The sequence below is a fragment of the Corvus kubaryi genome, unplaced genomic scaffold, assembly GCF_017639235.1.
Source record: "Corvus kubaryi isolate FWS band 111438036 unplaced genomic scaffold, C.kubaryi_AGA036_p1.0 65293, whole genome shotgun sequence".
In the NCBI taxonomy this organism is placed as follows: domain Eukaryota; kingdom Metazoa; phylum Chordata; class Aves; order Passeriformes; family Corvidae; genus Corvus; species Corvus kubaryi.
The window spans coordinates 15,610-38,381 of record NW_024581898.1 but is presented as its reverse complement, the minus strand read 5'-3'; the positions used below and the strand labels follow the sequence as shown (position 1 = coordinate 38,381).

At 41.3% G+C, this 22,772-nt stretch overlaps 3 protein-coding genes across 8 annotated transcripts; 2 read left to right on the top strand and 1 right to left on the bottom strand.

The window, feature by feature from the left end:
* Positions 1-6: 6 nt before the first annotated feature.
* LOC121673247 (iron-sulfur cluster co-chaperone protein HscB-like) lies at positions 7-3,672 on the top strand. The gene is made up of 6 exons (XM_042046404.1): positions 7-126; positions 193-289; positions 686-775; positions 1,268-1,412; positions 2,304-2,351; positions 3,510-3,672. The coding sequence occupies exons 1-6, from the start codon at positions 119-121 to the stop codon at positions 3,599-3,601; spliced, it is 480 nt and encodes a 159-aa protein (XP_041902338.1). The 5' UTR covers positions 7-118; the 3' UTR covers positions 3,602-3,672.
* Positions 3,673-4,234: 562 nt separating this feature from the next.
* Positions 4,235-14,876, bottom strand: LOC121673243 (solute carrier family 2, facilitated glucose transporter member 11-like). 5 transcript variants are annotated; one of them, XM_042046395.1, is made up of 13 exons: positions 14,689-14,876; positions 14,303-14,392; positions 12,536-12,634; positions 10,833-10,993; positions 10,032-10,156; positions 9,659-9,788; positions 9,004-9,152; positions 7,980-8,167; positions 7,360-7,470; positions 7,148-7,249; positions 6,537-6,612; positions 5,968-6,095; positions 4,235-5,060 (listed from the first exon to the last, which is right to left on the bottom strand). In XM_042046395.1, the coding sequence occupies exons 1-13, from the start codon at positions 14,704-14,706 to the stop codon at positions 4,842-4,844; spliced, it is 1,596 nt and encodes a 531-aa protein (XP_041902329.1). In that variant the 5' UTR covers positions 14,707-14,876; the 3' UTR covers positions 4,235-4,841. The 5 variants fall into 5 exon arrangements, with proteins under 5 accessions (XP_041902329.1, XP_041902330.1, XP_041902331.1 ...); XM_042046396.1 differs by having other exon boundaries at positions 14,303-14,373; XM_042046397.1 differs by lacking the exon at positions 14,303-14,392.
* A 121-nt stretch (positions 14,877-14,997) lies between these two features.
* Positions 14,998-21,763, top strand: LOC121673246 (coiled-coil domain-containing protein 117-like). Of its 2 annotated transcripts, XM_042046402.1 has the most exons (5): positions 14,998-15,444; positions 16,134-16,184; positions 16,546-16,779; positions 18,106-18,243; positions 18,778-21,763. In XM_042046402.1, the coding sequence occupies exons 1-5, from the start codon at positions 15,152-15,154 to the stop codon at positions 19,028-19,030; spliced, it is 969 nt and encodes a 322-aa protein (XP_041902336.1). In that variant the 5' UTR covers positions 14,998-15,151; the 3' UTR covers positions 19,031-21,763. The 2 variants fall into 2 exon arrangements, with proteins under 2 accessions (XP_041902336.1, XP_041902337.1); XM_042046403.1 differs by lacking the exon at positions 18,106-18,243.
* Positions 21,764-22,772: the final 1,009 nt, after the last annotated feature.

Sequence of the window (22,772 nt, the reverse complement as noted above, 5' to 3'; positions counted from 1 at the left end):
GGGGCCGCCGTGCTGGAGCTGCGGCATTGCGCTCCCCGGCAGTGATGGGCCGCCGCGCTTCTGCCCCGGCTGCCAGGCTCTGCAGCCGCCGGCGCCGCGGCCCGACCTCTTCCGCCTGATGGACTGGTGAGTGTGGGCGGGGCGGCCGCGGGCCCGGCCGGCCGCGGGTCTCACCCGCCCTGTGTCCTGCAGTGACCGCTCCTTCCGCATCGACGCGCAGCAGCTGCAGCGGCGGTTTCGAAGCCTGCAGCGCGCCGTCCACCCCGACCGCTTCGGCCAGAGGCCGCCGGTGAGCCCCGGGCCGGGCGGGAGCCCCGGGCGGGGGAGCCGGGCCGGGAGGGCCCCGCGGGGCTCGGTGACCGCCGGAGGAACCCGCCTTTGGCTGCGTGGCGGGGTCACAGCGTCGAGTCCCCGCCGCTCTCCCGCTCGGGGAGTGAGGGGATTCGCCTGTGTTTGTCTTTCGGTGCTCAGAAGAGACTCTGCCATGGATTTGCGGTGGAGGTGGACCGTGAGGGGCCGCTGCGGTTCGTCAGGCCTTAGTTGAGTGCAATGACACAGTTCCCAGGTCCGCAGAGCCTTTTCAGTTTCACGCACGGACTGGTGTGGGGACGCTGTTTATCCGCGTGTAGCAAAGTGTATTTTGCCACTTGTTGTTAGATTCCAATTATTTGCCCTCCGTTTGCAGAAGGAACAGTACTACTCTGAGCAACACTCTTCCCTGATCAACAAGGCCTACCAGACCCTGCTGAACCCTCTGAGCCGAGGCCTCTATCTAGTAAGGTCTCCGTTAGGTATTACAGAGTTCCTATAACTAACCGCGGGGGCTGGTGGTGCTGTTAGGGATCGCACCTTCGATTCAGTCCTTAATGTGCTAATTTGGATTCCTCTGAAGACGATCAGCAGACGCTGAAGGGAGACCAGAACTAAGTTTGTTCAAAAATTAATCAGCTTACCATCTCATTTGCTACTCATCTTACACTAATTTGTTTTTCACATCACACGTTTGATTTGGCTGTGGCTGCTCATTCAGAATTTCAGTCTGGCCCGTGGCAGCCTTTTTTATGTGTTTTTGGATTTGGGTAACTGCTGATTTTTATGGTCAGCCTGTGTATGGAGTTAACTTTCAGACTGACTCTGTTTATGCCCTGGAGGTTTATCGGATATGAACCTGAGTGTGCCCCACTAAAAATCTTCATATTAAAGAAAATTATTCCCATTGAAATAGATCTAAGAATATTTATTTTCAAATTCCCATTTCCTCTGCCAGCTGGAGCTGAGTGGAGTGGAGCCAGCACAAGAGACAGACTGTGATGCAGACTCAGCGTTCCTTATGGAAATCATGGAAATTAATGAGAAATTAGCAGAGCCCAAAAATGAGGATATCCTTGCAGAGATTGAAACTTTAATTAAAGGTAGGTTATGATTTGAGGAGTTTGTATGGAACGAATATCCTGAATCTTGTGTAATGTAAGAGTCTGAAAGCTTTTAACTGTTTTGGAATATTTCTTGTCATGTCTTCAATTTGTGTGAGTCTGGAATGGACTCACTGCAAGAGCTTCTGCCCTGGCCCCCCCCCCCCTTTCCAATGTTGTCTTTACCCATTTATGCACTTAAACGTTACATCTGTCTTGAGAACATTTGTATAACAGAATCTATTCTGATGTCAAAATAAGCATATATAGACAATAAAAAAGAATTTACTCAGCCTTCATCAGGTGAGGGCTAGTCAATTGTTCTAAAGAAAAAACCTGTCAGAAGGAAGTTGAAAAAAATAAAATTATTTACTGTCTGACCACAGTAAATAATGTTATTTATGTAGACATTGTAGTTCTTTCACCTCCTTCATCTGGCAGCCATTCTAGTAAGTGGTTATTCTCTTTACACAAGCAACTTTCTTTTTATATTGTTGGTGATACCAAAACATTTGGTTTATTGATGTATTTAATTCTTTACAATAACAGCCTTGTGCCAAAAGCAATTAGAATAACTAGAATAAAAACTGAGTAGCGCAGGAGAAAATTAACTGTAGCAGGGTAAACTGAAACACCAAAAATAAGTTAGATTGCTGGGAAATTAGTGACTGTTGATGTGCATTGGAATTGCTGTCAGTAAATCTCTTTAAACAAAGACATAAATGTTTGAAACGATAATTTAAAAAACATTGACAGCAGTATTATGAAAAACTCGCTTGGCTCCCAAAGGCTGAGACTAGTAGTGAACTTTCCCACCACAGGCAGTCAGAATGCAGTGGTATAAGATATCCTAAGAATAACAAAAAGTAAATTAAATAATTTGTTTTGCAGTTAAACAAGAAGAACTGACCAGAGAGGTGACTGCAGCTTTTGAAAGAGGTACCTGTTTTTATTAAGTTTTTAGCTGCCATACATACCTGCCAAATGCTTAAAGCGCCACATTCTCTGACTGGCAAATATTTCCTGAGCTATGGAACAGAAATACTGCATTAACAAGGGTTTTTTGTTTGGTATTTAGACTAAGTACTTCTAAACTGACATTCCTGCTGATTTGGGAAATTCAGGACCTCACATTAACAACAAAGTCCAGTACAAAAGTTCCATTCATCTTGCATCTAAATAATCACTTTGAGTGGGAATGTAAATGCTAAGGAACTGTTAGTGTGTTTCCCAGAATACTGGGAAGGACAGACTTCATCTTAGACATATTCTGAGGTTTCACACTTGAATTTGGGAGATGTTGTTATGCAGTCCTGGAGCTGCAGCGGAGCAGTGGGTGCTGTTCTTTGTAGTGAAAGACACACGAGCTGTGTGGCAAGTAAAAGCCTGTTCAGCCTAAGATTTTGGGGAGTTCCTGTGCAATAATCAACAGAACTTTATTCTGCAATGGATAGGCACAAACTTAAACCATTCCTGAGCTTCTGAAGCCGGGAAGGAACCTTTGTAGTTCTGTGCCCGGATGTTTGTCAGCGGTGGGTGTGTGTAACTGAGAACATCAAAGTAGCGCTGGCTGGGAGTGCCGGTGAGGAGTTACATTCTGGTACTCTGTGCCAGGAGGACTGTGTTGCATGTGCCTTTGTCAGTAGGTCATAAACCACCCTCCCCCTCCAGTTGTTTAACTGAGGAGATATTGTTTCAATATCAGTTTTGGAATTGGCACTATCCAGACCAGATTTGCATTTTTCAGTTATGTCAGTTGGTCTATTTATACGTGTTTAAAACAAACAAAAACATTTGTCTTGCCTAGTGGGTACATCAATACTCCAGCCCGTTTACAGAAGTCATTAAAGGGTATCCATTCATATTTCTTTTCCAAATTGTTCATTGTTACATGTTTAGTGGAACATTTGATTTGAGGTGTTTCCAAACCATCAGAGATTAAAACAATAGGCAGCGTGGTTTTAATAGTGTCTGAGTCCTTGCAGCTCACAGCTTTAAGTACTGAAGCAGGTGCTGTCACTAAAATCTTGAGATTCATTTTGAAAATGTAAATTAACTTCTCTCTCTGTAAAGCAGTAATGTTTTATTTCATTTCAGATGATCTTCAAGAAGCTAAGAAGCTTCTAGCAAAAATGAAGTATTTTGCAAACTTAGAGGATAAACTAAAGGCCAAGAAGATCCCTTCCTGATGTTGCCTCCTTTGCTATTAAGAGTCAGTGTTACTTTCAATTAAACAGATGGTTTAGTTATCAAAATCGGACCAATGGTGTTTGTTTCCTATAATTCCATTAAAAGCTTTAATTCTTAGAGGAGGAAAATAAATGTAAAATAAATCCAGTGCTTGCTGCAGCACTTCATTAATAGATGGAATTTGGAAATGCTTACAACCAGGAAAAGTTGTACTGAATAAGGTGGGCCACTGTCCTGGCAGACACAGGTATGGAAACAAGTGTCAGAGGCACTCAAACACCAGATGTGAGATTTCTTACTTCCTAACACATGAAGAATTTATTTTAAGTTGAGAAAGAGTCCAGGAAAAAATGCTGGAGATGGGGCAGAAGGCTCATTCAGTATGTCCTACAGGCTCTCTGTAGTCTCCTTGTCTGTGTTTTCTCAGGCCATCTTTAAAATGCTTTAAAGGTGAAAAGTATTTAATTCCTGCCCTCTGTCCTCTCCGCTACTTCATACGTTTTGGTATCCAGATCTCAGTCTGATGGGAACTTACCTTCAAAACTAGAAGTTTTACCCTTTTGCTTATTTTAAACTGTTAAGATGCTAGGTTAGGGAAAAAAAAAATAAATCCAAATTAAAACCCCAAGAACTCTTTTATCAGGATACAAGCCTTTATTACAAATACCAGTAGTTCAGAGAGGTGCTGAACTCTTGTCATACAGTACAGTAGTAGGACTGGATGAGGAATATCTTGAAGGCTTTCAAAGTTACATAACTGAAAAACAGAAACTAAATACCCCTATTTCTACATAAACAGGAGTATTTCAAATATCAGTTCTCAGTAGGTCAGTTCTTGTGTGGGTTTTAACAAGAACACAGAATGTTACACTCAGCAAAGCATTTGGATGTGCCCGATGACCCAAACTGAAGGCAGGACTTTGAAATGCAAGAAGAGTCACTGAACTATCTGCAGAAATCTGCCAGAGGGGTTCATTGAACATCCTCCCTGGCATTTCTGCGTCCATTTAGCACCAGGTTACAGCTAAACATCAAGTCTTCTATGGCTAAGATAGTATGTTGTTAATAGTATTTCAGCAATACACATTTTAACAGCATTTCTGCCCTATTAACTTGCCTTTAGTTACACTTCCTCTAAATACACAGGAGGATTTAATAAGCCACTTGATCATGTATTACACTCCTAATTTAGAATACTACGTTCATAATTCTCACTGAAGTTCTGTTACATTTGTGAAATTATGCAGAAATCTTTAAAAATTCATCTTGAAGTTGTGTTCTTTCATGAAGCTCCGTTTCCTTTTTTCTGGCATTTCTTCCAAAATTAAGCTTGTGAAATTCCTTTTTGATTTCCAGAAAAGATTTGTTTTTTGTCTCAGGAATTATGAGAAAGATGAAAGCAGCAACAAAGAAGCACTCCAGTAAGAACACCACAAAACAATACTGCTGCAGTCCATTCTGAAAATAAATGTGATTGCAACATATTTCAAGTGTAATAGTAGGTTTGAGAAAATAAGCTTTTTGTTTCCACTTACACTTAACATTGCTGCTCAGATATTTTTTAAAAAGAGTCATTCAACCTATTCTTTACCTGTAACTTTTTTAAATTTTGGTTTTTAGATAAAAAACTGTCAAGTGCTGTGCAATTACTGGGTAGACTTTTATTTTAAAAATAAGATAAACCATTTAAGCACTAAAAAATCCACAATCTAAAGAGAAGTCAACATTTGATACTTAGCTGTCACATATTTTAAGATTATATAATTTAAGTTTTTATTAATGTTATTCAAAAACTGTCTTACTGACAGAGCAGAGCTGAACCATGAAGAAAGGACTGGCATATCCAGATACCCTGATGCATGCTGTTCCTGTGGGTTTTGCTGTCAAGAATATGTGCTAAAACTAAAAATACAAAGCTGGAGATGAAAGCCTATCTTGCCTTTCCTAATAATCTTCTGTTTACAGAACTCTGTCAGTTCTCAGAGGTGTGACACACTGGCCACAGGTACTACCTCAACTTTGCTATAAAAGCAGCACTATTAAGAAATGTTTTATCTAGATCTCAGTATCTGATTAAATTTTTCTGGTTTTGATACTTTCTCTCTTTTTTTAATCTGAACATGAACATTGCCCCCCAGTGCATTCCTTTCACTTTTCATTTATCATGTTATACTGGGGTTTGTGCTATGTAAAAAATATGTTTAAGAGGGACTGGATGTAGTTAAACTCATTTGAGGGACAATGTGCATCCTGGTCAGGTGTCAGTAATGTATAAAGTGTATATAATACAATATAAGCAATGGGAACCTGGGAGCAGATGAAATGGGTGGTGAGACCATTAGGAAATTGTGCTGTGCATACTTACCACTATGAAGGGAAAGAGCATTCCAATTGTGAAGAAACTAATCCAGCTCACAGTCCCTGCAATCATCTGGGCAGCAGGACGTGAGGACTGTACAAATAACTCAGCTGTCAGGGTGTTTGTTATGCCACCTGCGGATGGTTCAAAAACAGAACAGAGAATTGTGCTAAAAGTCCATTTGAGGTATTTCCAATGCTAGAAAAAATTGACTTGTTTTTGAATATGCCATTAGCTGATCTGTTATGATTCCTAACAGCACAGTTCTTAGACTACTACCCTTGCAGGAAGTGTCCCACTAAAACACAGCCCCATTTCAGCAGCACTGATCAGGCAGCAGGCCTCTTCTGATAAGTGTACAACCCCTCTGCTCTGAAGGGCAGAACTAAGCCCTCCTTCTCACATAGCTGCCCCAGAAGTGTGCATGGTAAGCCTCAGCTGCAGGCTACAGCATGGCCTCACTTGGGTTCCTCATCCAGAGCAGCAGCAGCTGTGCTGCAAAGGCTTCCTGCCTGTGTGACACCCCCACCCCTCCCAGACCTTCCAGCACTCGCACACGCGTTCCTGTGCAATACCTGGTCCCAACCCAAAGCTCAAGATGAAGGCAAACACACACGTCATGCTCATGTAAGGCACCCAGGAGTACAGCTCCTGAAACAGAAGACAATGAGAAGGTTTAGTTCAGATTTTGATAATCCGGTTTTAAAGTCTGGCTTAACAGTTGTATTTCCTTTTGTATTTTATTGCAACTAAGACCAGCAGTCTTTCATTACTCTTTTACAACTAATTTATGTAACAGTACTGCTTCAGAGAAATTAAATAGTGTTCATTCAATAATTTTTACTAAATTGTATCATAGAGTTATGTAATTGTAGTGTGGTCTGGGTTGGAGGGGACTTTAAAGCTCATCCCACTCCACCCCCTGCCAAGGGCAGGGACATCTTCAACTACCCCAGGTTGCTCCAAGCCCTGTCCAGCCTGGCCTTGGACACTTCAAGGATGGGGCAGCCACAGCTTCTCTGGGCACCCTGTGCGAGGGCCTCCACACCCTCACAGAGAAGAATTTCTTCCTGATACCTAATCTAACCCTACTCTCTTTCAGTTTAAACCCATTCCCCCATATCGTGTCACTACGTGCCCTTTTCACTCCTTAGTCATATCATGTAATAGGAACGAGTCCTTTAACCTGGTAAGTCAGAGAGAAGGTCAGAACAGTGCACCAGAGCGTCATGAGGACATAACCCCCAATGATAAGGCATCTTCTTCCCACATGGTCTATCAGTAAACCCTGTGGACAAGATACAATCTTCTGTTAATATACTGATCTAATTTTTACCAATATCCTTCAAGAAGAATCATTACTCTTTATACTGGGAGGTAGAACAAATTGCTCCTTACACAAGAGAGGGCTGTGAGACATTCACAAATTCCAGTGCCGAGTGTTACATATGGGATTTTTTCTGCCAAGATCCCAGCTTGTTCAAAAACGTAAGTTGCATAGAAATAAATCTACAACAGAAAAAAAACCAAAACAACCAAACAATGAGGTTTTTCTGGTATTTAAAACATTGTCTGGAAACAAAGTCATGTTCATACTAAACATACAGATCAATATATTTTATATTGTGAGTTACTAATTCAACATAAGCAGCAATAACAATCTGTTAAATTCATGTCTAAGTAAACATATTGATATCATAAAAGCAAATAGGATTATTCAACTTCCTGAACATGCTTTATATTCTTAAACCAGACACACTGGGATAAGCTGATCCACCTTTAATTACTTTTTCAGAAGAATGTAAAGACAATTATCAAGTCATTTTTTAAAAAAGTTTGCATACTAGAAACACAGAAATGAGAAAAAATGAAAAAAAAAAAAATAATGCAAGGATATTCTTTCCCACCTATCCCATTTCTCTGAGCTTCTCTATGTGGATCCTTTGTGTTAATAAATGGTTGAAAAACAGGTGGAACTTAAAAAATTATTTAAGCTCTTTGTTCATATGCAATCTTACAGCATTAATGCCACTGAGCTGTTGGCCCATTGTCATCACAATGACAGTGATGAGCTGCCATCTCACACCACGGTCAGTGAATAATTGCCAGGGTTTCTTGGGTTTCTCCCCATCTAAGGCAAAACATTCTTGCTGGATGTCTTCCATCTCCCTTCGATACTCTGAAGAACCATGAAATCGCTTCAAAGCTAAAACCAGAAAAAAAATAATTTATGTTTACCTATTAACCACAACTCCTGGGAAATCATCCTTCCATAATAACCTGGCTTTTGCTAGGATATGAAAACTTTGCTTTGTGACTTGTTTGCTCCTTGCTGATTTTTCAACATTTTTTGCTGTGGTGGATTTGAAGAATTCTGTGGCATTTCTTTGCTTCTTTTTAGAGGAATATCTGACCTTGAAATATTCACCAAGCAAAATATTTTGTATCTGAACCTCAGACTTTCAAATAGTCTTCTCCTTAAAGGACACTCTTAACAGTTTGAAATGTTTTGCTTAAATTCTAGGTAGATACTGAGTCCTTTGTTATGGCCCTGACTTTAATGTTGCCAGTGGGATGCAGCTAGTGAGCAAAGACAATAAATCCTTCTCCTAAGGCAAATAGAAGTCATTTGGATCCCAAACTAAAATCTTTACAAATGGTCCTAAAACTTAGAGAGTATACAGCATCAGTTCCTTTAAAATCTTCATGATTAAATAAATACATTTCAAGTGACAATTTGTCTTCCTAGGCCAACAGTAGGACTTTTGATGATCCTGATAGCTAAGTTTCCACTAAGAGTAACCAACTTGAAGCTCCAGTCAATGAACTTATATTCAAAACAGGATAATAAAGTTTTGTTCATAACCCATTATAGGCTCCTGAGTTCCACAATCCCTTTTTCCATATAAGCTCATTGGAGGAAAAACATGAGCCAAAAAGATTATATAACTGCTGTGTGGATAAAGATAAAAGGAGAATCTGGAACCCAGTATACCCACTGTACCCTTCTGAAGAACAGAACGTATAGATGCTGGATATTACCTTTGGCACAGCTCAGCTCATCGCCTCTGTCAATAAGAAGGTATCTGGGACTTTCAGGAAACCATGGAAGGAATAAAAGCTGGGCAAATGCTGGAACACAGCTGCTGGATAGCAACAGAGGCAAATGCTTTTCTCCACCTAATAATTCTCTGTGAGAAATGTGGAAAAAGAAGGCAAAGAAAAGTAATAATTAGCTATTGGTTACTATGTACTGCAGTCTCTGTTCTTGGAACTTCTAAGTTCCAGCTGGATGAAGGCCCTAGCAACTCCCTGTGATCACACAGGGAACAAAAACAGTGGCAGTGCTACGATACTGAAACACGAATCCTTTGCTCTCAAGTCCTGTCTTGCCAACATCCACTGTCTCCAGCAAGAAACTGGCAGAAAACATGAACTCAGCACAAATGCACATGCTTTACTGATGCTCTTCTGGTGACCCATCTAAACTGAGACTACTTCCCTGAGGAGACAGCACTGATGGCTGGCAGTTGTAGGAATGAGGTGACCCAAGCAGGATTTTCTTCTTCCAGGGGAACCTTGTGTGAATTCTAATGCTACAATGGCACAAGGAATGTTCTGCAATGAGTGGTAGGAAATTGGAGTTCTTTACATGGGAGTAACACAAAACAGGAAATTAAAAAAAAGCATTTCTTGCCTCAAACCAATTATTTGTCCTGTCAGAATTCCCCCAGTCAGAAAGATGGAAGTCCCCATGGCCAAGCCACCTCTTAGATGTTTTGGGGCAAACTCCCCAATATAAAGAGGCTGCACACAGAACCCAATACCTGCAAGTAAATGGAAAAACATTTTCCTATCAATCAAAATTGCTTTGCAAAGAGTTGCTAAACCAAAACACATAGGAAATGGGACTTAATTAATTTCCTATTAATTGAGCTGTCTTCAGATTCCAAGCTAAACTACAGAACATTTTCATCATTAACACGTGTCATAAAACCTAAAGGATCAGAAGTAACAATAATTTATCATTCACCATAGTTTATTGATAGTAGGAATAAGAAGTCATTCACCTGAATTTATGCCAATCAAAAACCTTCCAGCAATCAGTAACTCAAACAATCCTGTAGGAAAACTGATCCCCATTAAAATGGAGGCTAGTATTGCTATAACATTATTCATCAAAAGAGCTCCTTTCCTAAAGAGGAGGAGGAACAAAATAATAATAATAATAATAATAATATACAACCACAGAACAAATAAACAAAAAACTATTAAAACAAAAAACCCCCCAAAACAAAAAACAGCACACCCTAACCAGACATTAAGGAAATCTGCAATAAACGTGGTTTTTTAAACAGTTTTCCTTTCTGATAATGTGGGGAAAAAATGGGCTTTATACTGAAGAAACATGCTATTCCCTGGAAACCCAGATATCTGATACAACTGCTCATGTTTTTTAAAATGTTTAAACATAAGAATAATGCCTGACCAGGTAGGAATGGGGTCTGTTCATTTAAACACATGAAGTGCAACAGATGAAGCAGCATGTCCTTACTGGCACAAGGGCTGCAAATGTGTCGGGGGGGGATCTCATGTTTTCACCACACTCTGTGTGCATTCTCCTACTCAGATTGCAGTAAATGTAATGCAAAGACTAAAGTCAAAGGTCATAATTCAGGGCTCATCCTTGAAAGTCACATTGGAATAAACTGTAAAATTCTACTAGAAAACTCAGTTTTAAAGTGAAAAAATATGTATGGGCACCCAAGGTACTCTTTTCCCCCCACTCTTTTTCTATTTATTGACTTTCCATTTCTGGGGGAAGGTAGGAAAAGCAAATATGTTTCTATATGCCTGCTGCTGCAACTGACCTGCCCAGCCGGATTGCCATGCTGCCTCCAATCAGGGCTCCACACAGGCCTCCAAGGGAAAAGACAGAAGCAATGACAGACCAAAGAAAGGTCAGCAAATTTGGATTTAGTTCCTTGTGATAACGACTACTCCAGGTCTCATTTAAGAACTTGTGTATATGCTGCAGTAGAAAAGAGTGATGAATGTGTAGCATTTTATACAGCCCTACAGCACAGCAATACAAATAACTTGCATCCCAATCCTGAGAACCAGTTCTGGGAGTTAACAAGAGGTATCATCTGACTGGCAGAATCTTCCTTGACCACAAGGAAGACCTTGTGTTTCCTACTCCCCACACACCTCAAAGGCCGCTGAGCAGCTTTGCTTTGTGCCCTGCCTCAGGTACTGCACCAGCAGAAAAACACCACCCTGACGTGCACTGCCACGAGAGAGCTCTGAGGTCTTTCTGAACAAGGAGGGGAACAGGGTGGATGGTTGGCCCTACCGTTTTCAGAAACATCTCAGAGCACAGAGGCCTTGCAACCTAATAAATTTTACCGTCAGGGGACTCATTCTGACACTTGATCTAAATCTCCCTGCCTTAGTGTAATCCAAGAAGTCATAGTAAAATCCCTTTTTCAACTCTAATAATACTCCACCTTTTTTATAGTATTCAGGTGCCAGAACTTTTAAGCTGTTATTCCACATGCTTGGTTTTCTAAAATTTGCCTTTAGAAACTCTTGAACTGACGTATCTGTAATCAGAGGCTCCTGTTCTTCACCTGCAAATGAAGACTACAGAAGAACAAACTCCTTGGACTCTCCCTCTGTTCCCAGCATATGACATGTTCTTTCACAAACAGCTTCTTTTAAGCTTTGTAAAAAGCATACAGTATTGTAGCAAATTTCGTGTTCACAGTTTCCCAAGCAAATAAATCAGCTGGTGGCAAAAAATTACACCCATTACTTTCACAAGATCATTTGCTCATATCCTTGAGTCATCTGCAAAATATGCAGAATCCTGGAGGCCATAGCAAAGAATGCACAAGTAAGAAGCGAAAATACCTACAAGTTACTCAGCCACTACAGATGCAACTGTTTATCTCTCTAAGATCGTTTTCAGTAACCTGTCTTGTGATGGACAACTGTTAACTGTCCTTTCTCCCTGTTACCCAGTGATAGAAAGAATGGGAATGGCTCAAAGCTGTGTCAGGGAGGTTTAAACTTGACATTTGGAGAAACAGTGGGGATACCCTACAGAAAGGGTGGTCAAAGAGAGGAACAGGCTTCCTAGACAAGTGGTCAATGCTCCAAGGGCATTTGGACAATGCCATTAGTAACATGCTTTAACTTTTGGTCAGCCCTGAAGCGGGTAGCTGAACTAGATGGTCATTGTAGGTCTCTTCCAGCTGAAAATGTTCTGTTCTACCCATAATGTTCTGGGCTATTTTAATAACTGAAAAACGTAATACTTATTCAGTTAATCCTTCTAATAATAAAGGTATTTACGTGGCCTATTTGGCACTTTTGTCTGACACAGAATACCTCTGATGGGAGGTACTCACAAACAAATTCACATGAAACCACGTGGGAAATTAACAAGATTCCTTCATATGAGAGGAAGACTGCTTTAGTTCCCACTGCGATCACAACAAAAGCACATTTGGCCTCTTGGCCGAGTTCAGAGAGGAAACAGGCCCGTGAAGAAAAGATAAGCTTTTACCTGCGTGGGTGCATTGATAATAGAGACATTGTACCCATACTGAAAGGTCCCTCCAATTCCAACAGCACAAACAGCCAGGAACAAGGTCCAGCTGGGGAGCTAGGAAACAAAAGAAAGTCATGGGCATGAAAAGAGATAGGACCTTGAGCCCACAAAGGTGTAATATCTAAAAGAAAATTGTGGTGAAATACATCATGTATTTAGTTTTGAGCAGTGAAAGTATTTGTTAAAAAAACTGCATGAATTCCCAAACACCTGCAGCAGGAGAAGCATTTCAGGCTGGCTTTGGCCATGATCATTAACAGCCTTTAGAAATACCACAATTACAAGTCTCCAGATTAAGTGTATGCAACAAAACCATTACAACTTTTATTGGAAACTGAGTAAATGCTTTTTACATAAACCACACTGCTCACAGTGTCTGTTTTTAATGAAAGAATGCTACGACTATTTATGTTTGGTGTTAGAGACATAACGACTCAGTATAAGAATTAACGAAATCCCAATTTTTGTGAGTCTCATTTTAACCAGGATGTGAGAAGTAACAATATTTTATTTCCCTTGAAACAATATTTTAAGTCCCTAAAATGATCACTCAATGTCTGCAAGTTGGCAGGTGCAAAGCCTCAGTACCTCAATCACAATAATTTGTTCACTGACAATAATATTCAATTTAAAGTTTATTGGCACATTGGCATATATCTTTTAAATTTTTCAATATCTATGACCTAGTTACATTCTCAAATCAGTATTTACAAACTAAAATTCATAGATTCACAGATTCACAATGTCTCCTATATTAAAGGCACTTCACAGTGATCAAATTTCCCCTTCCTTCATATATAAAGACTGCACATATTTCTTTCGATAAACCTGTACTCCCTGAATTTCTCATTGTAAGGTATGTAGGCTAATTCTTCATCATTCTCATTCTTGGTCCAGTTCCCAGAAATGTTGAGTTATTCCAGATACTGCACTGTATTCTGAAAAAGCTGTCTCCTTCCTAAAGATAATTCATCAAAACTTACTTCCTTCCTTCATGACTGAAATTTGCAAGTTGAAATGGATCTTATTAAAGTAAAATCCAAGTGACATTTCCTTCCGGTTTCCAAGTATAAAAAGTTGTTCTCTGAATGTCAACCAAAGCAATGAATTGAGAGTAGTAAGTAAGGGCTGCAGTGAGTATGGTAGAAAAAAATAAAACCTGATGTGATAAAATACTGCAGTCAGACCCTTTATTAACCAAGTACTGTAAACCTATTTTGTGTGTCTTATGGCTCTAGCCTGGAATTTAGAAGAGACAGAAAATAAACAAACAAACAACCCAAAATCATTAACATCTATCACATAACTTAGGTTTTGTTATGACAGATCTTTTGTTCTTCCTGCTCAAATCAGCTGGGCTCGTGACACTGGCATGCTGTCTCACACTGGAGCTTGGAGAGAGCACAGATAACAGCCTCACATGTTCTGTCAGCTATTGAACTCCTGACAGTTTAGAAGTGTGTTCTCCTCAGAAACACGACACAAAATTCAATTTGTATTCAATGTAAAACATGAGAATCAAGAAACTGCTTTTATAGCTTCCACTTTCTAACACAGCTAGGTGTCTAAGGAAAGCACAAAACTTCATGAATCTAATCATGTAATATATTTCTATTTGAAAGCTAACACGAAATACCCGCACATTTCACATTTGTACATCATTGCTAAAACGACAAACTCCCTGCAGGATCCACCTTCAGAGGCCAGGATGGTTCTGCTTACCTTGCAGGGCGAGCTAGACCCTCTGAGCAGGGGCTGGTGCTCCATTCTGAGCATGGGTTGATTTAGATTTCCTTTGCAAAATTTAGTAAACTACGTTACAGAAAAAAAAAGGTGCCAAAGAACTTAAGTTACTAATGTATTAGGACACAGCTTTACTTCTGTGTTGGTTTGTGGGTGGTTGTTTTTTTTTCCCCCGCCCATTGAGACTCTCCTCAACAGTTCAGAACTTTTTTGTGACACGGATGTCCAACTTCGGTAAAGCCTCACAGCAGCCGCAGGGAGCTTTCCCACCTCTTAACACTGTGTACATGCATTGTCCTTCTCTAACTTCGCGCAGAACCCGCACCCGCAGCCTCCCGCAACTAAACACAAGGACGGGCGGTTACCGTGTGCCTGGGTGCCATCCCTCCCTCCTGCCGACCGGAGCTCAGCTCCGCTCGCCACCTCCCCGAGGCCGCCTGAGCTCCTCAGCTGACCGGGATTTGCCTGCCGGGCCGTGCCCGCCCCGCTGCGGGGATTAGGCCGGACCACGGAGAAGAGCGGGGCTGTCCCGGCCCCCTCACGGCCATGGCGGGGACCCCGCTCCGACTGCACCTCCCACAGCACCCGGGACTACAACTCCCAGAGGTCCCAGGGTGCCCGGGACTACAGCTCCCACAGTGCTCGCGGGTCCTTATCCGATCGCGGCGAAAGGCCTGGAAGGAGCTGGGCTGTAGCGGCGGCGGCAGCCGCGGGCCCGGCTCGGCCCGGCTTTCGTGCGTGGCTCCTGCGGGAGCTCTCGGGCAGGGCCGGCGCGTCGCGCAGCGCGGATTGCGGCGTTGATGTGTGCTTTCTGCCCCGCAGCAGGAAATGGCAGCGCTAGGCAGATCCTGCCACGGTATCCCGGCGGGCTCGGCCGTGGAGCTCCCCGCGGCTCCGGCCGCTGCCCCGGACCGCCACGGCCCGCAGCCCTTAGTCGGCAGCCACGGCCGTCTGCAGCCGCCCGGGATGGTCATGGCAGGGATCGGAAACGACGGCGCCGATGGATCCTCCGGTCTCTGTCTGCAGAGCAGCTTCGACCTGGCCTCCCTGGCCGCGCTCGGGAGCCACAGCGAGGGGCTTACGGTGGCCCCGGTGAGCTCCTTCAGCAGGAGCCGCAGCCAGTAAGTGCCGGAGCCGTTCCCGCAGGGCCGCGGCCGGAGCACCGGCAGCGGGAAACCGCGGCGGGCGCTTTGCGAGGCGGCTGGAAATTGTTTCCTTGTAGCAGTGTTGCACTGGTGGGAGGTTAAATTGTACTCGTCTTAGGACCTTGAAGCTGGCTGGTGGGGGATAAAGGAGCCTTTTAAAAGGCAAGAACGGTGATCGAGTGTACTAGCATCTTCGCACACTTTCAAAGTCATGTATCTTTTTGGTTTTTTTTTGTAAATTTTTATCTTTCTTATATGTGAGCACAAAAATCTTAAATTATTCTATAAGACATTGAGTTTTGATCACATTTGAGTATGTCCCTGTGATACAGTGTATTACGAGACTCGAGCTGGATTATGTGTTGTTTCTTGAAGCATTTGAATTTTAGCAACAATTGGTCTTGCCCCTTGTGGAAAAATAAATAACATAAAGGAGAAGAAATTAGCATGGAAGAAGTTCAGAGAACTGAGCAATTACAGCCGCCTTTGACTTCCTTTGGAACAAAGTGGTCATTTATTGTTCCAAACTTTTACTCCCTTCAGAGCTGGTGACATACTGTGACTGTTGATCTTAGCTGAAATTTTTAAAGGGAGGAAAATATTTGAAAATATCAGTGTAATCAGAAGATACAATTTGAAGCTAAGTAACTGTTTTTCTTTTGTAGTGTCTCTGTGCGATGTGGAAAGAAGCATAAGCTAGAAGAAGAGGCAGAAGGGTAAATTAATTTGTCTTTTATAGCCTGAAAAATCCTGATTTGCTTTTTGTTTTGTAAAAGATTTGAGCACATCTCACCTACAGTACAAACAGGAAGGAAATCTATCATTGTTTCCATTTGGAACTCTTCCCTTGAATTGCACATGAGCCCGAATGCATTTCTGTTACCTAATTAATTGTGTGGCACTGATTCTCCTGAGTAGGTACTCACATTTTACTAAGAGCAATGTACATTTATTTTCTTTGTTGAGGTTGCATTGCCATAGTGTGTCAAAGCTGCTGAAACACGTTTTGTATAACATTTGTTCCTGTAGAATGCCACATTTCTTTTTTGACAATTGTAAACTTACTTTGTTTCCTAGCTGTCCTGTGCGGAAGAAGAGACTGACAGGAGCCAAAAATTGCCCTTTGAATCCCAACACTGAAGAATGGATTCTTTGTGCAGGTCAGCAGGCAGCTGGGGAGGTAGCAAGTCAGTATGGTGGCAGCGGTCCTGAAACTGCCATGTTAGAAATTCCCTGTGAAGAAATGGATCAGACAATGGGGGAACAGCAATGCGAGGTTGCTCGCAGGAAACTTCAGGAAATTGAGGACAGGTAAATGCAGGGATTGAGTAGCCTGGCTTTGCTGAGCTTTCCCTTTTTTGGTGGGCATTTAGGGGTAAATCTAGCCCTTAGCAGTGTGATAACACTGCTGTAAATCTCAGGTGAACCTGCTGTTCAAATGATTTCGTTTTAGGCTGCCTATGGTCCTGTGAGTCTTTAGGCTGATAATGTGAAATGAAATTGAGGGTGCTAGAGCAGGAGATGCTGAGTAAATAGCACCCTGCTCACAGTCATTGTGCAGCTTTAATACACCATAATGGGATTTAGTGCTCTTCTGTGAGCATCCAGAGCTCAAATTCCAACAGTTACCTGCTCAGACTTGAGCTCAGTTTTTTTCAATCAACCGCAGCTTGTTCTGTGATTAATACTTAAAATAGATGTGAATTTGTCAGTGTAGAGAGTAGCATGAACCAGAGAGGTCTCTGCACATATGCAGTAAGGCTGAGATTCTTCTTGCTGGTGGTGTGATGTGGGGTAATGGGGTGCTGGGAATGGCATGTGTATGTATCAGTTGATTGCAGTTGAGCTGGTATTCCAAAATATCTAAAATGACCACTGCAGATGATAAGAAAAGCCAAAAGTTACAGGAATTGAAAAACAAGATTGTTTTGTAAATTATTCCATAGATGATGCATGAGGAGAAGCAAGGTGCTGTTAGACTGTTATTTTTTTCATGGATAAATCAGAGTAGTGAAGTATGTCTCTATTATCTGTTTATATCTGCCTTGGGCCCCTTGGAGGATTGTTCCCTGTTCCCAGCTACTCTGCTAAATTTTCTATAAAAGGTTTACCAAAACCAAAGGAGATGCTTCCATTTGTTCTAAACGCTTCAACAACTTGTGCCAATTTAATCTCAGAAACTGGTGCAATGTTGTGAAAAGTGAAGCACTGTTTTCAGTACCTTGGCAATCATTCTCAAAGCCCAGTTATGGGGAATTGAGAAGGTAAAGCTACTGCATAGCTGAGACTCACCTGTGTAATGTGACTGAATGGTACAGTTTGCCCTGGAGGGAATTTGTTTATTTTCTCTCAGTGTATGTCTGCACTGACAGGGCTGGGATAACAGAGATAACCAAGCTAGCTCAGGTACCAGAAGTGGCATTGCTGCTCCAGTGGCTTCTGTGGTAAGAGTCCTTCTCAGGGTATTTTGGCCCAAGAGAGGCTCGTGTTAACATGGCCCTGCTGCTTCTGGTACCCAGCCTAGGTCAGAGATCTGCACAGAGCAGAGCACGTAGATGTGACTATAGTCTGCAGTGGATGTGCCTGATAACAGTATGCTCAATAGTGTTTATCTCCCTCTTCCCCCTCCATTCCTAGGATAATTGATGAAGATGAGGAAGTTCATGCTGATGGAAATGTTAGCAATCTGCCCACTCTTATCCTGTCAGATACCCTTAAAAAAGGGATGAAGAGGGATTTTGGTGAAGTCCTGACAAAGAAAATAATAGAATCTATGTAAGTTTTGGAGGAAATCATGGTGCTATGTAGCTAACATGTGCAAATGAAAAGAGAGACCTCGTTTCATGTTTATGGAGATGTCCTTAATTACTGCATGATGCAGCCAGCATTGTATAACAGACCATTCACCTGGTTAAAAATGGGAAAAACTGTCCTAATGTAACAAAAGAAATAAGTGTAACTGTAGTGGTCATCAAGTGTCTGTTTTGTACTCCTCATTTCTACAGATTGAAATTTGTTGAGTGAACCATTATAAGTTTTGTTTTTATGTATATGAATTTTCAAAATGAGAAGGTCCTGAAGTGTGACCAACAGTGGTCAAGTTTGGTGCAAAAAAGAGAGAAAATACAGGGTTAGAACTAGAAATAATGGAACTGGTTAGGGAAGAGGAAATTTAATAGGGGGGAAAAAAAGGCTTATATTTTCTGGAATACAGTTCTAAGCTAGCTCAAAAGATGATGATACAAGTCTTCTGCATTTAATAGATGTGCTTTGAGAACTTAAATTTTACTGAAACTCCATCCTTTCTAGGAGCCGTCCTTCTATGGAGCTGGTGCTTTGGAAACCTCTTCCTGAATTTATGACAGATAAACTGAAGTCTGTTTCTGTTAAAAACTTCAAGCAGCAAAGTACAGAAGGGTGTCAAGCTAAGCAGCCATCCCCAAGAGCTCCTTTTGACCCACAGACTGAAACGTTCCCTGGATCGCAACAGACTGCCATGTCTCCAGATCCATATGCTAGTTTGGGAATATCTGGGTGTGCAGAAGAAGAAATGGAGTTGTAGATGCCAGATTTTAGACTGGAAGTGGTGAGCTTCTGATGCTTATTGTTGGTGGTTTTTTATTTTTTTTTTCTGGTTTGATGTGTGAATCTGAAGTTATATTATTTGGTTTTTGTTTTCTTACTAACCATCATAAGGACATGGTTTGGCCAGGAAACACTCTTAAGATTTCTGTGTTCCAATCTGTTAAATATTCTTACTTTTACTGAAAAGGTAATTTAGAGGCCTTTGGAACAGGGAAGTAGCTTTCCATCTTGCTTAATGGTGAAATATCCTCTTAATTGCCCTTGGTAAAGTATAAAATCCAAATACTGAATGTAACTGTGGCTTAAGCCACACCTTTCTCTTACTGAGCCATTAAGACCGGTGCACATACTATGCTTGGCCATTTGGTTTAATTTGAATTACAAAAGGGTATGTAAAGGAAGAAATACCTAGTAATCTAGTATTGGATAGAAGAGCAATTCCTCTGGTAGTACAGCTTTTCACACCATCTTATGTTTGGACTTGATGTAAACTCAAATGTAGAAATTGTACAATCTGTGGGGTGGTAGGGAAGGAATGTTACAGCTGAGCATTAGTCTTCGCTTTTTAGAAAGTAAATCCGGTGCTTATAACTTGCAGGATACCTGCTCACTTCAGTCATCTTTGGTTCATTGGCTTCTAAATTTTATTTGTGGGTTTTTAATGTCCTCCCCAAACAATGCAAAGTCTGGAGAAAAGTAGTTCTCAGCAAAGAGATTCACATTTTACATTGTGCTGAGATTCTTTTGATGCATTGAGTCGGAAAGTCAGTTGAAGACAGTGTAGCTTTTGATGAAGTGAATGGCATCCTTTAATTTGGATAAACATGGTAAATAAATCAGATACCAGGGAGCTGCTTGCTGCCATAAAGAGGGTCAAATGCTTGATTATTGTCTGTAACCGAGTCCCAGCCTTTGAGACTGCTGGCATTGGTGGTGAAGTAAAGGAGATGCCTGTCTTCTTTCTGAGAGAATCTAGACTTAAAATTTAAGCCACAGTATGTGCCAATAATGTAGTGTCACATTTTTTTATACAGATGTATGCCAAAAGAGTTTTCTACCCCTGAGCAGGGTGCCAAGAAAAGGAATCCACAATTGCTTGTACCTTTTCTCAGTGCACAGCAGTTCCTTATGCTTGAGGTTCTTTGACTTGTTGAAGCGTTTTATCTTTTGTTTGTAAGTCCTTGAGCTTTCTCAGAGATACCTGAATTGAGGCTTTTCCTAAGAAATTCCTTTCCAAGTAATAGGTTCTGTTCAGAGTCCTACATCCCAATCTGGTTTTGACATCTTGCTAACATGAAGGAGCAAGTACACAGTAATGCAGCTGCTCACATAAGAAAATCTACTCTTCCTTTGCACAGCTGAGATAATCTTTGTGATGATACTCCTTACTGTTGAATAACCCATAGCTGAAAGTTTAAAATCAAGCTTCTCTTTTTGCAGTCATCCTTTATTTCCTTTTGGTTGTTCAGAAGATACCCCTGTTTGTTAAACCCTGTTTATCTTGCTGCTTTTGTTGAAGGTTGTCTGAAATTTCCTGTCTCTTGATAAAACATTTCAGAGCTTCACTAAAAACACTCCAACATTTCATTAGGTATTACTCTGGAAACCAGTATGCACCTGTACTTATTCTGGAAGGTTTATTAAGTTGAAGAACATGTGCAGTGTATCTTGTTATAATGTCTAATTTCATTTCAGGGTCTGCTATAAATCTCTCGCATGAACTGTGCAGAATTTCTTATGTATTATTAAGCTGCTGAATGTGCTTAAAACCTACAGCCTTTGACTCACTCCAGTGTCTGAGTAGAGTGTAAAGCAACACAGTTTGGAGAAGGCTGTAGTCACTGCAGGTAGAAAACGTGGTGCCTCCAAGTAAGTAACTGGTTTTCAGCTTGCTGGATTATAGTAGAAGTTCAAGGTTGGAAGTATTTTAGGTGAAAGCTCTGAATCCTAAATAAACTGAAAAGAAAGAAGGAAAATTTCAAAAATGTGATGAAACCATCTCAGTGACACTAAAATTGCAACAGAAGATGTAAAAAATTGTAGGAGGCCTAAATACATCAAATGATGCAGTTGTTTTCCTCTTAAAACCACCAGATTGCATATCAGATTTGCAGAATAAGAAATTGTTGTAGATGGCTTTTAAGCACACGTTTTTTCCTGCTAGGTTTGTACCAAAGGTTGTCCTTCCTCTTAATTCAGTGTCGATAGGGCATCACTGACCTGTTACCTGCTATCTAAAACAAGAATATAGTGGTGCACTATTGACGAAGACCATGAGATGGAGAAAAATTGTCTTAAGAATTTTGCTTTGACAGAAAACATTTGCTTTCATTTTTTCACAACGCATTTCTGCCCTTGTGAAAGGAGACAGTGGGGTTGATTAAACTGATGGAAGAGTGGGCTAGAGTGGGAACCACCTGTCAGGAGCACTGAGCAAGGTCCTCACTACAGCAATCACTTGTAGAGGGTGATTGGATGAGAGATCAAGCTGTGGGCATTTACAGACTTCTGTATTTGTGAGTTTCATTTGTTGTTGTCTTCATTAAAAGACTTTTATTAATGCTGTTCACAAACGGGATGGCAGATGCGATGCAGTATTAGGAGAAACCTTATTTTGAAATACAGAAGATGCGATTCTGGTCTGTCTTCTCTTGGGACCAAATCACCCTTTGTATGTCAGTTTTCAATAAATTTTCTAAAATATTTTTTAGATGGCTGTTTCATTCCTGGTAAGAGTGAAAAAACCTTGGGAGCCCATGTCCAGTCCTTCAGCTGGACAGTAAAGTACTCTTCTGGCTTAAGGAGATTGAATTTAACTATGTCATCTCAAAGGCATGTCCCTTTTTTCCTTCACAGTATTCAGCAGGACAAGGGAAGGCAACAGCTGGGTAGAATAAACCTGAAGCTGCCAGAAAGGAAGAGTTGTTTTAATTCTGTCACAACCCAAAGGCCTCTGGCAAAGCAGTAGGGGTACCAAGAAGTGCTGCTGTAGTTTGTGCTTTCAGATCTTTCATTTTACTTCAGAATAAAATCATTCAGAACTAAGCAAGCTAGGTATTATTAAATTGTAAAAAAACTTGAGAGTTTTAAAACAAATTCAGATTTTAATAATTTTGTTGGAGTATAACACTTTGCTTTTCTGTTTACCATCTTCTGTTCAAGAGTTTTTGAAACAGCTGAAGGAAAAAAGGTTGGCGTGGTAGACCAGCATTGCCTTTGCTTTTAGGACAGAAAAAATAGCACTTCCAATTTGTATTAAAAAAAAACAAAAACAAACCAGTCTTTTCTAGGCAGGGCCAAACATTGACTTACTTATATTGTCCCTTGGGTAATGGTGCTTCAGTGCAGAGGAAAGGAACAGTGTGAAAGCCAGCCCCTGTAAGATTGTGTAAGGTTCTCCTGGCTGGCGGTTGTGAGGGGGGTGTGGCTGGGAGGTCATAAGGTCTGGAGGAGTATCCCAGTTACGGGGCCAACCCTGTGGTGAGGTACAGAATTTATTTTGGTATGGGCTTGGAACTGGACTTTTAGTTATTCCAGGCCCTGTGTCTTGTATCAGTTAGCTAGAGCAGATGTATGGCTTCTGTCATGGATCATTTATGTGAACCACAGCATCTGGATCCCTGTGTCTGAGCCAAGTAGGACTCCAGGAGACTGAGCAACTGGAAAGCAGTAGCCTGCAGGAAACATGCTGCAATGATGAAAGCTGCTGCCCTCTGCTA

Excerpts from the sequence above, each read along its gene's own strand:
- LOC121673243 (XM_042046395.1), bottom strand. Across the intron at positions 9,789-10,031 it reads TTTGATTGGCATAAATTCAG|GTATTGGGTTCTGTGTGCAG; the intron begins GTGAATGACTTC and ends ATTTACTTGCAG. Across the intron at positions 6,613-7,147 it reads CCTTCTCTCTGACTTACCAG|GAGCTGTACTCCTGGGTGCC; the intron begins GTTAAAGGACTC and ends CTTCTGTTTCAG.
- LOC121673247 (XM_042046404.1), top strand. Across the intron at positions 290-685 it reads GCTTCGGCCAGAGGCCGCCG|AAGGAACAGTACTACTCTGA; the intron begins GTGAGCCCCGGG and ends CTCCGTTTGCAG. Across the intron at positions 776-1,267 it reads TGAGCCGAGGCCTCTATCTA|CTGGAGCTGAGTGGAGTGGA; the intron begins GTAAGGTCTCCG and ends TTCCTCTGCCAG.
- LOC121673246 (XM_042046402.1), top strand. The coding sequence starts at position 15,152 with ATGGCAGCGCTAGGCAGATCCTGCCACGGTATCCCGGCGGGCTCGGCC. Across the intron at positions 15,445-16,133 it reads TTCAGCAGGAGCCGCAGCCA|TGTCTCTGTGCGATGTGGAA; the intron begins GTAAGTGCCGGA and ends TTTCTTTTGTAG. Across the intron at positions 16,185-16,545 it reads CTAGAAGAAGAGGCAGAAGG|CTGTCCTGTGCGGAAGAAGA; the intron begins GTAAATTAATTT and ends TTTGTTTCCTAG.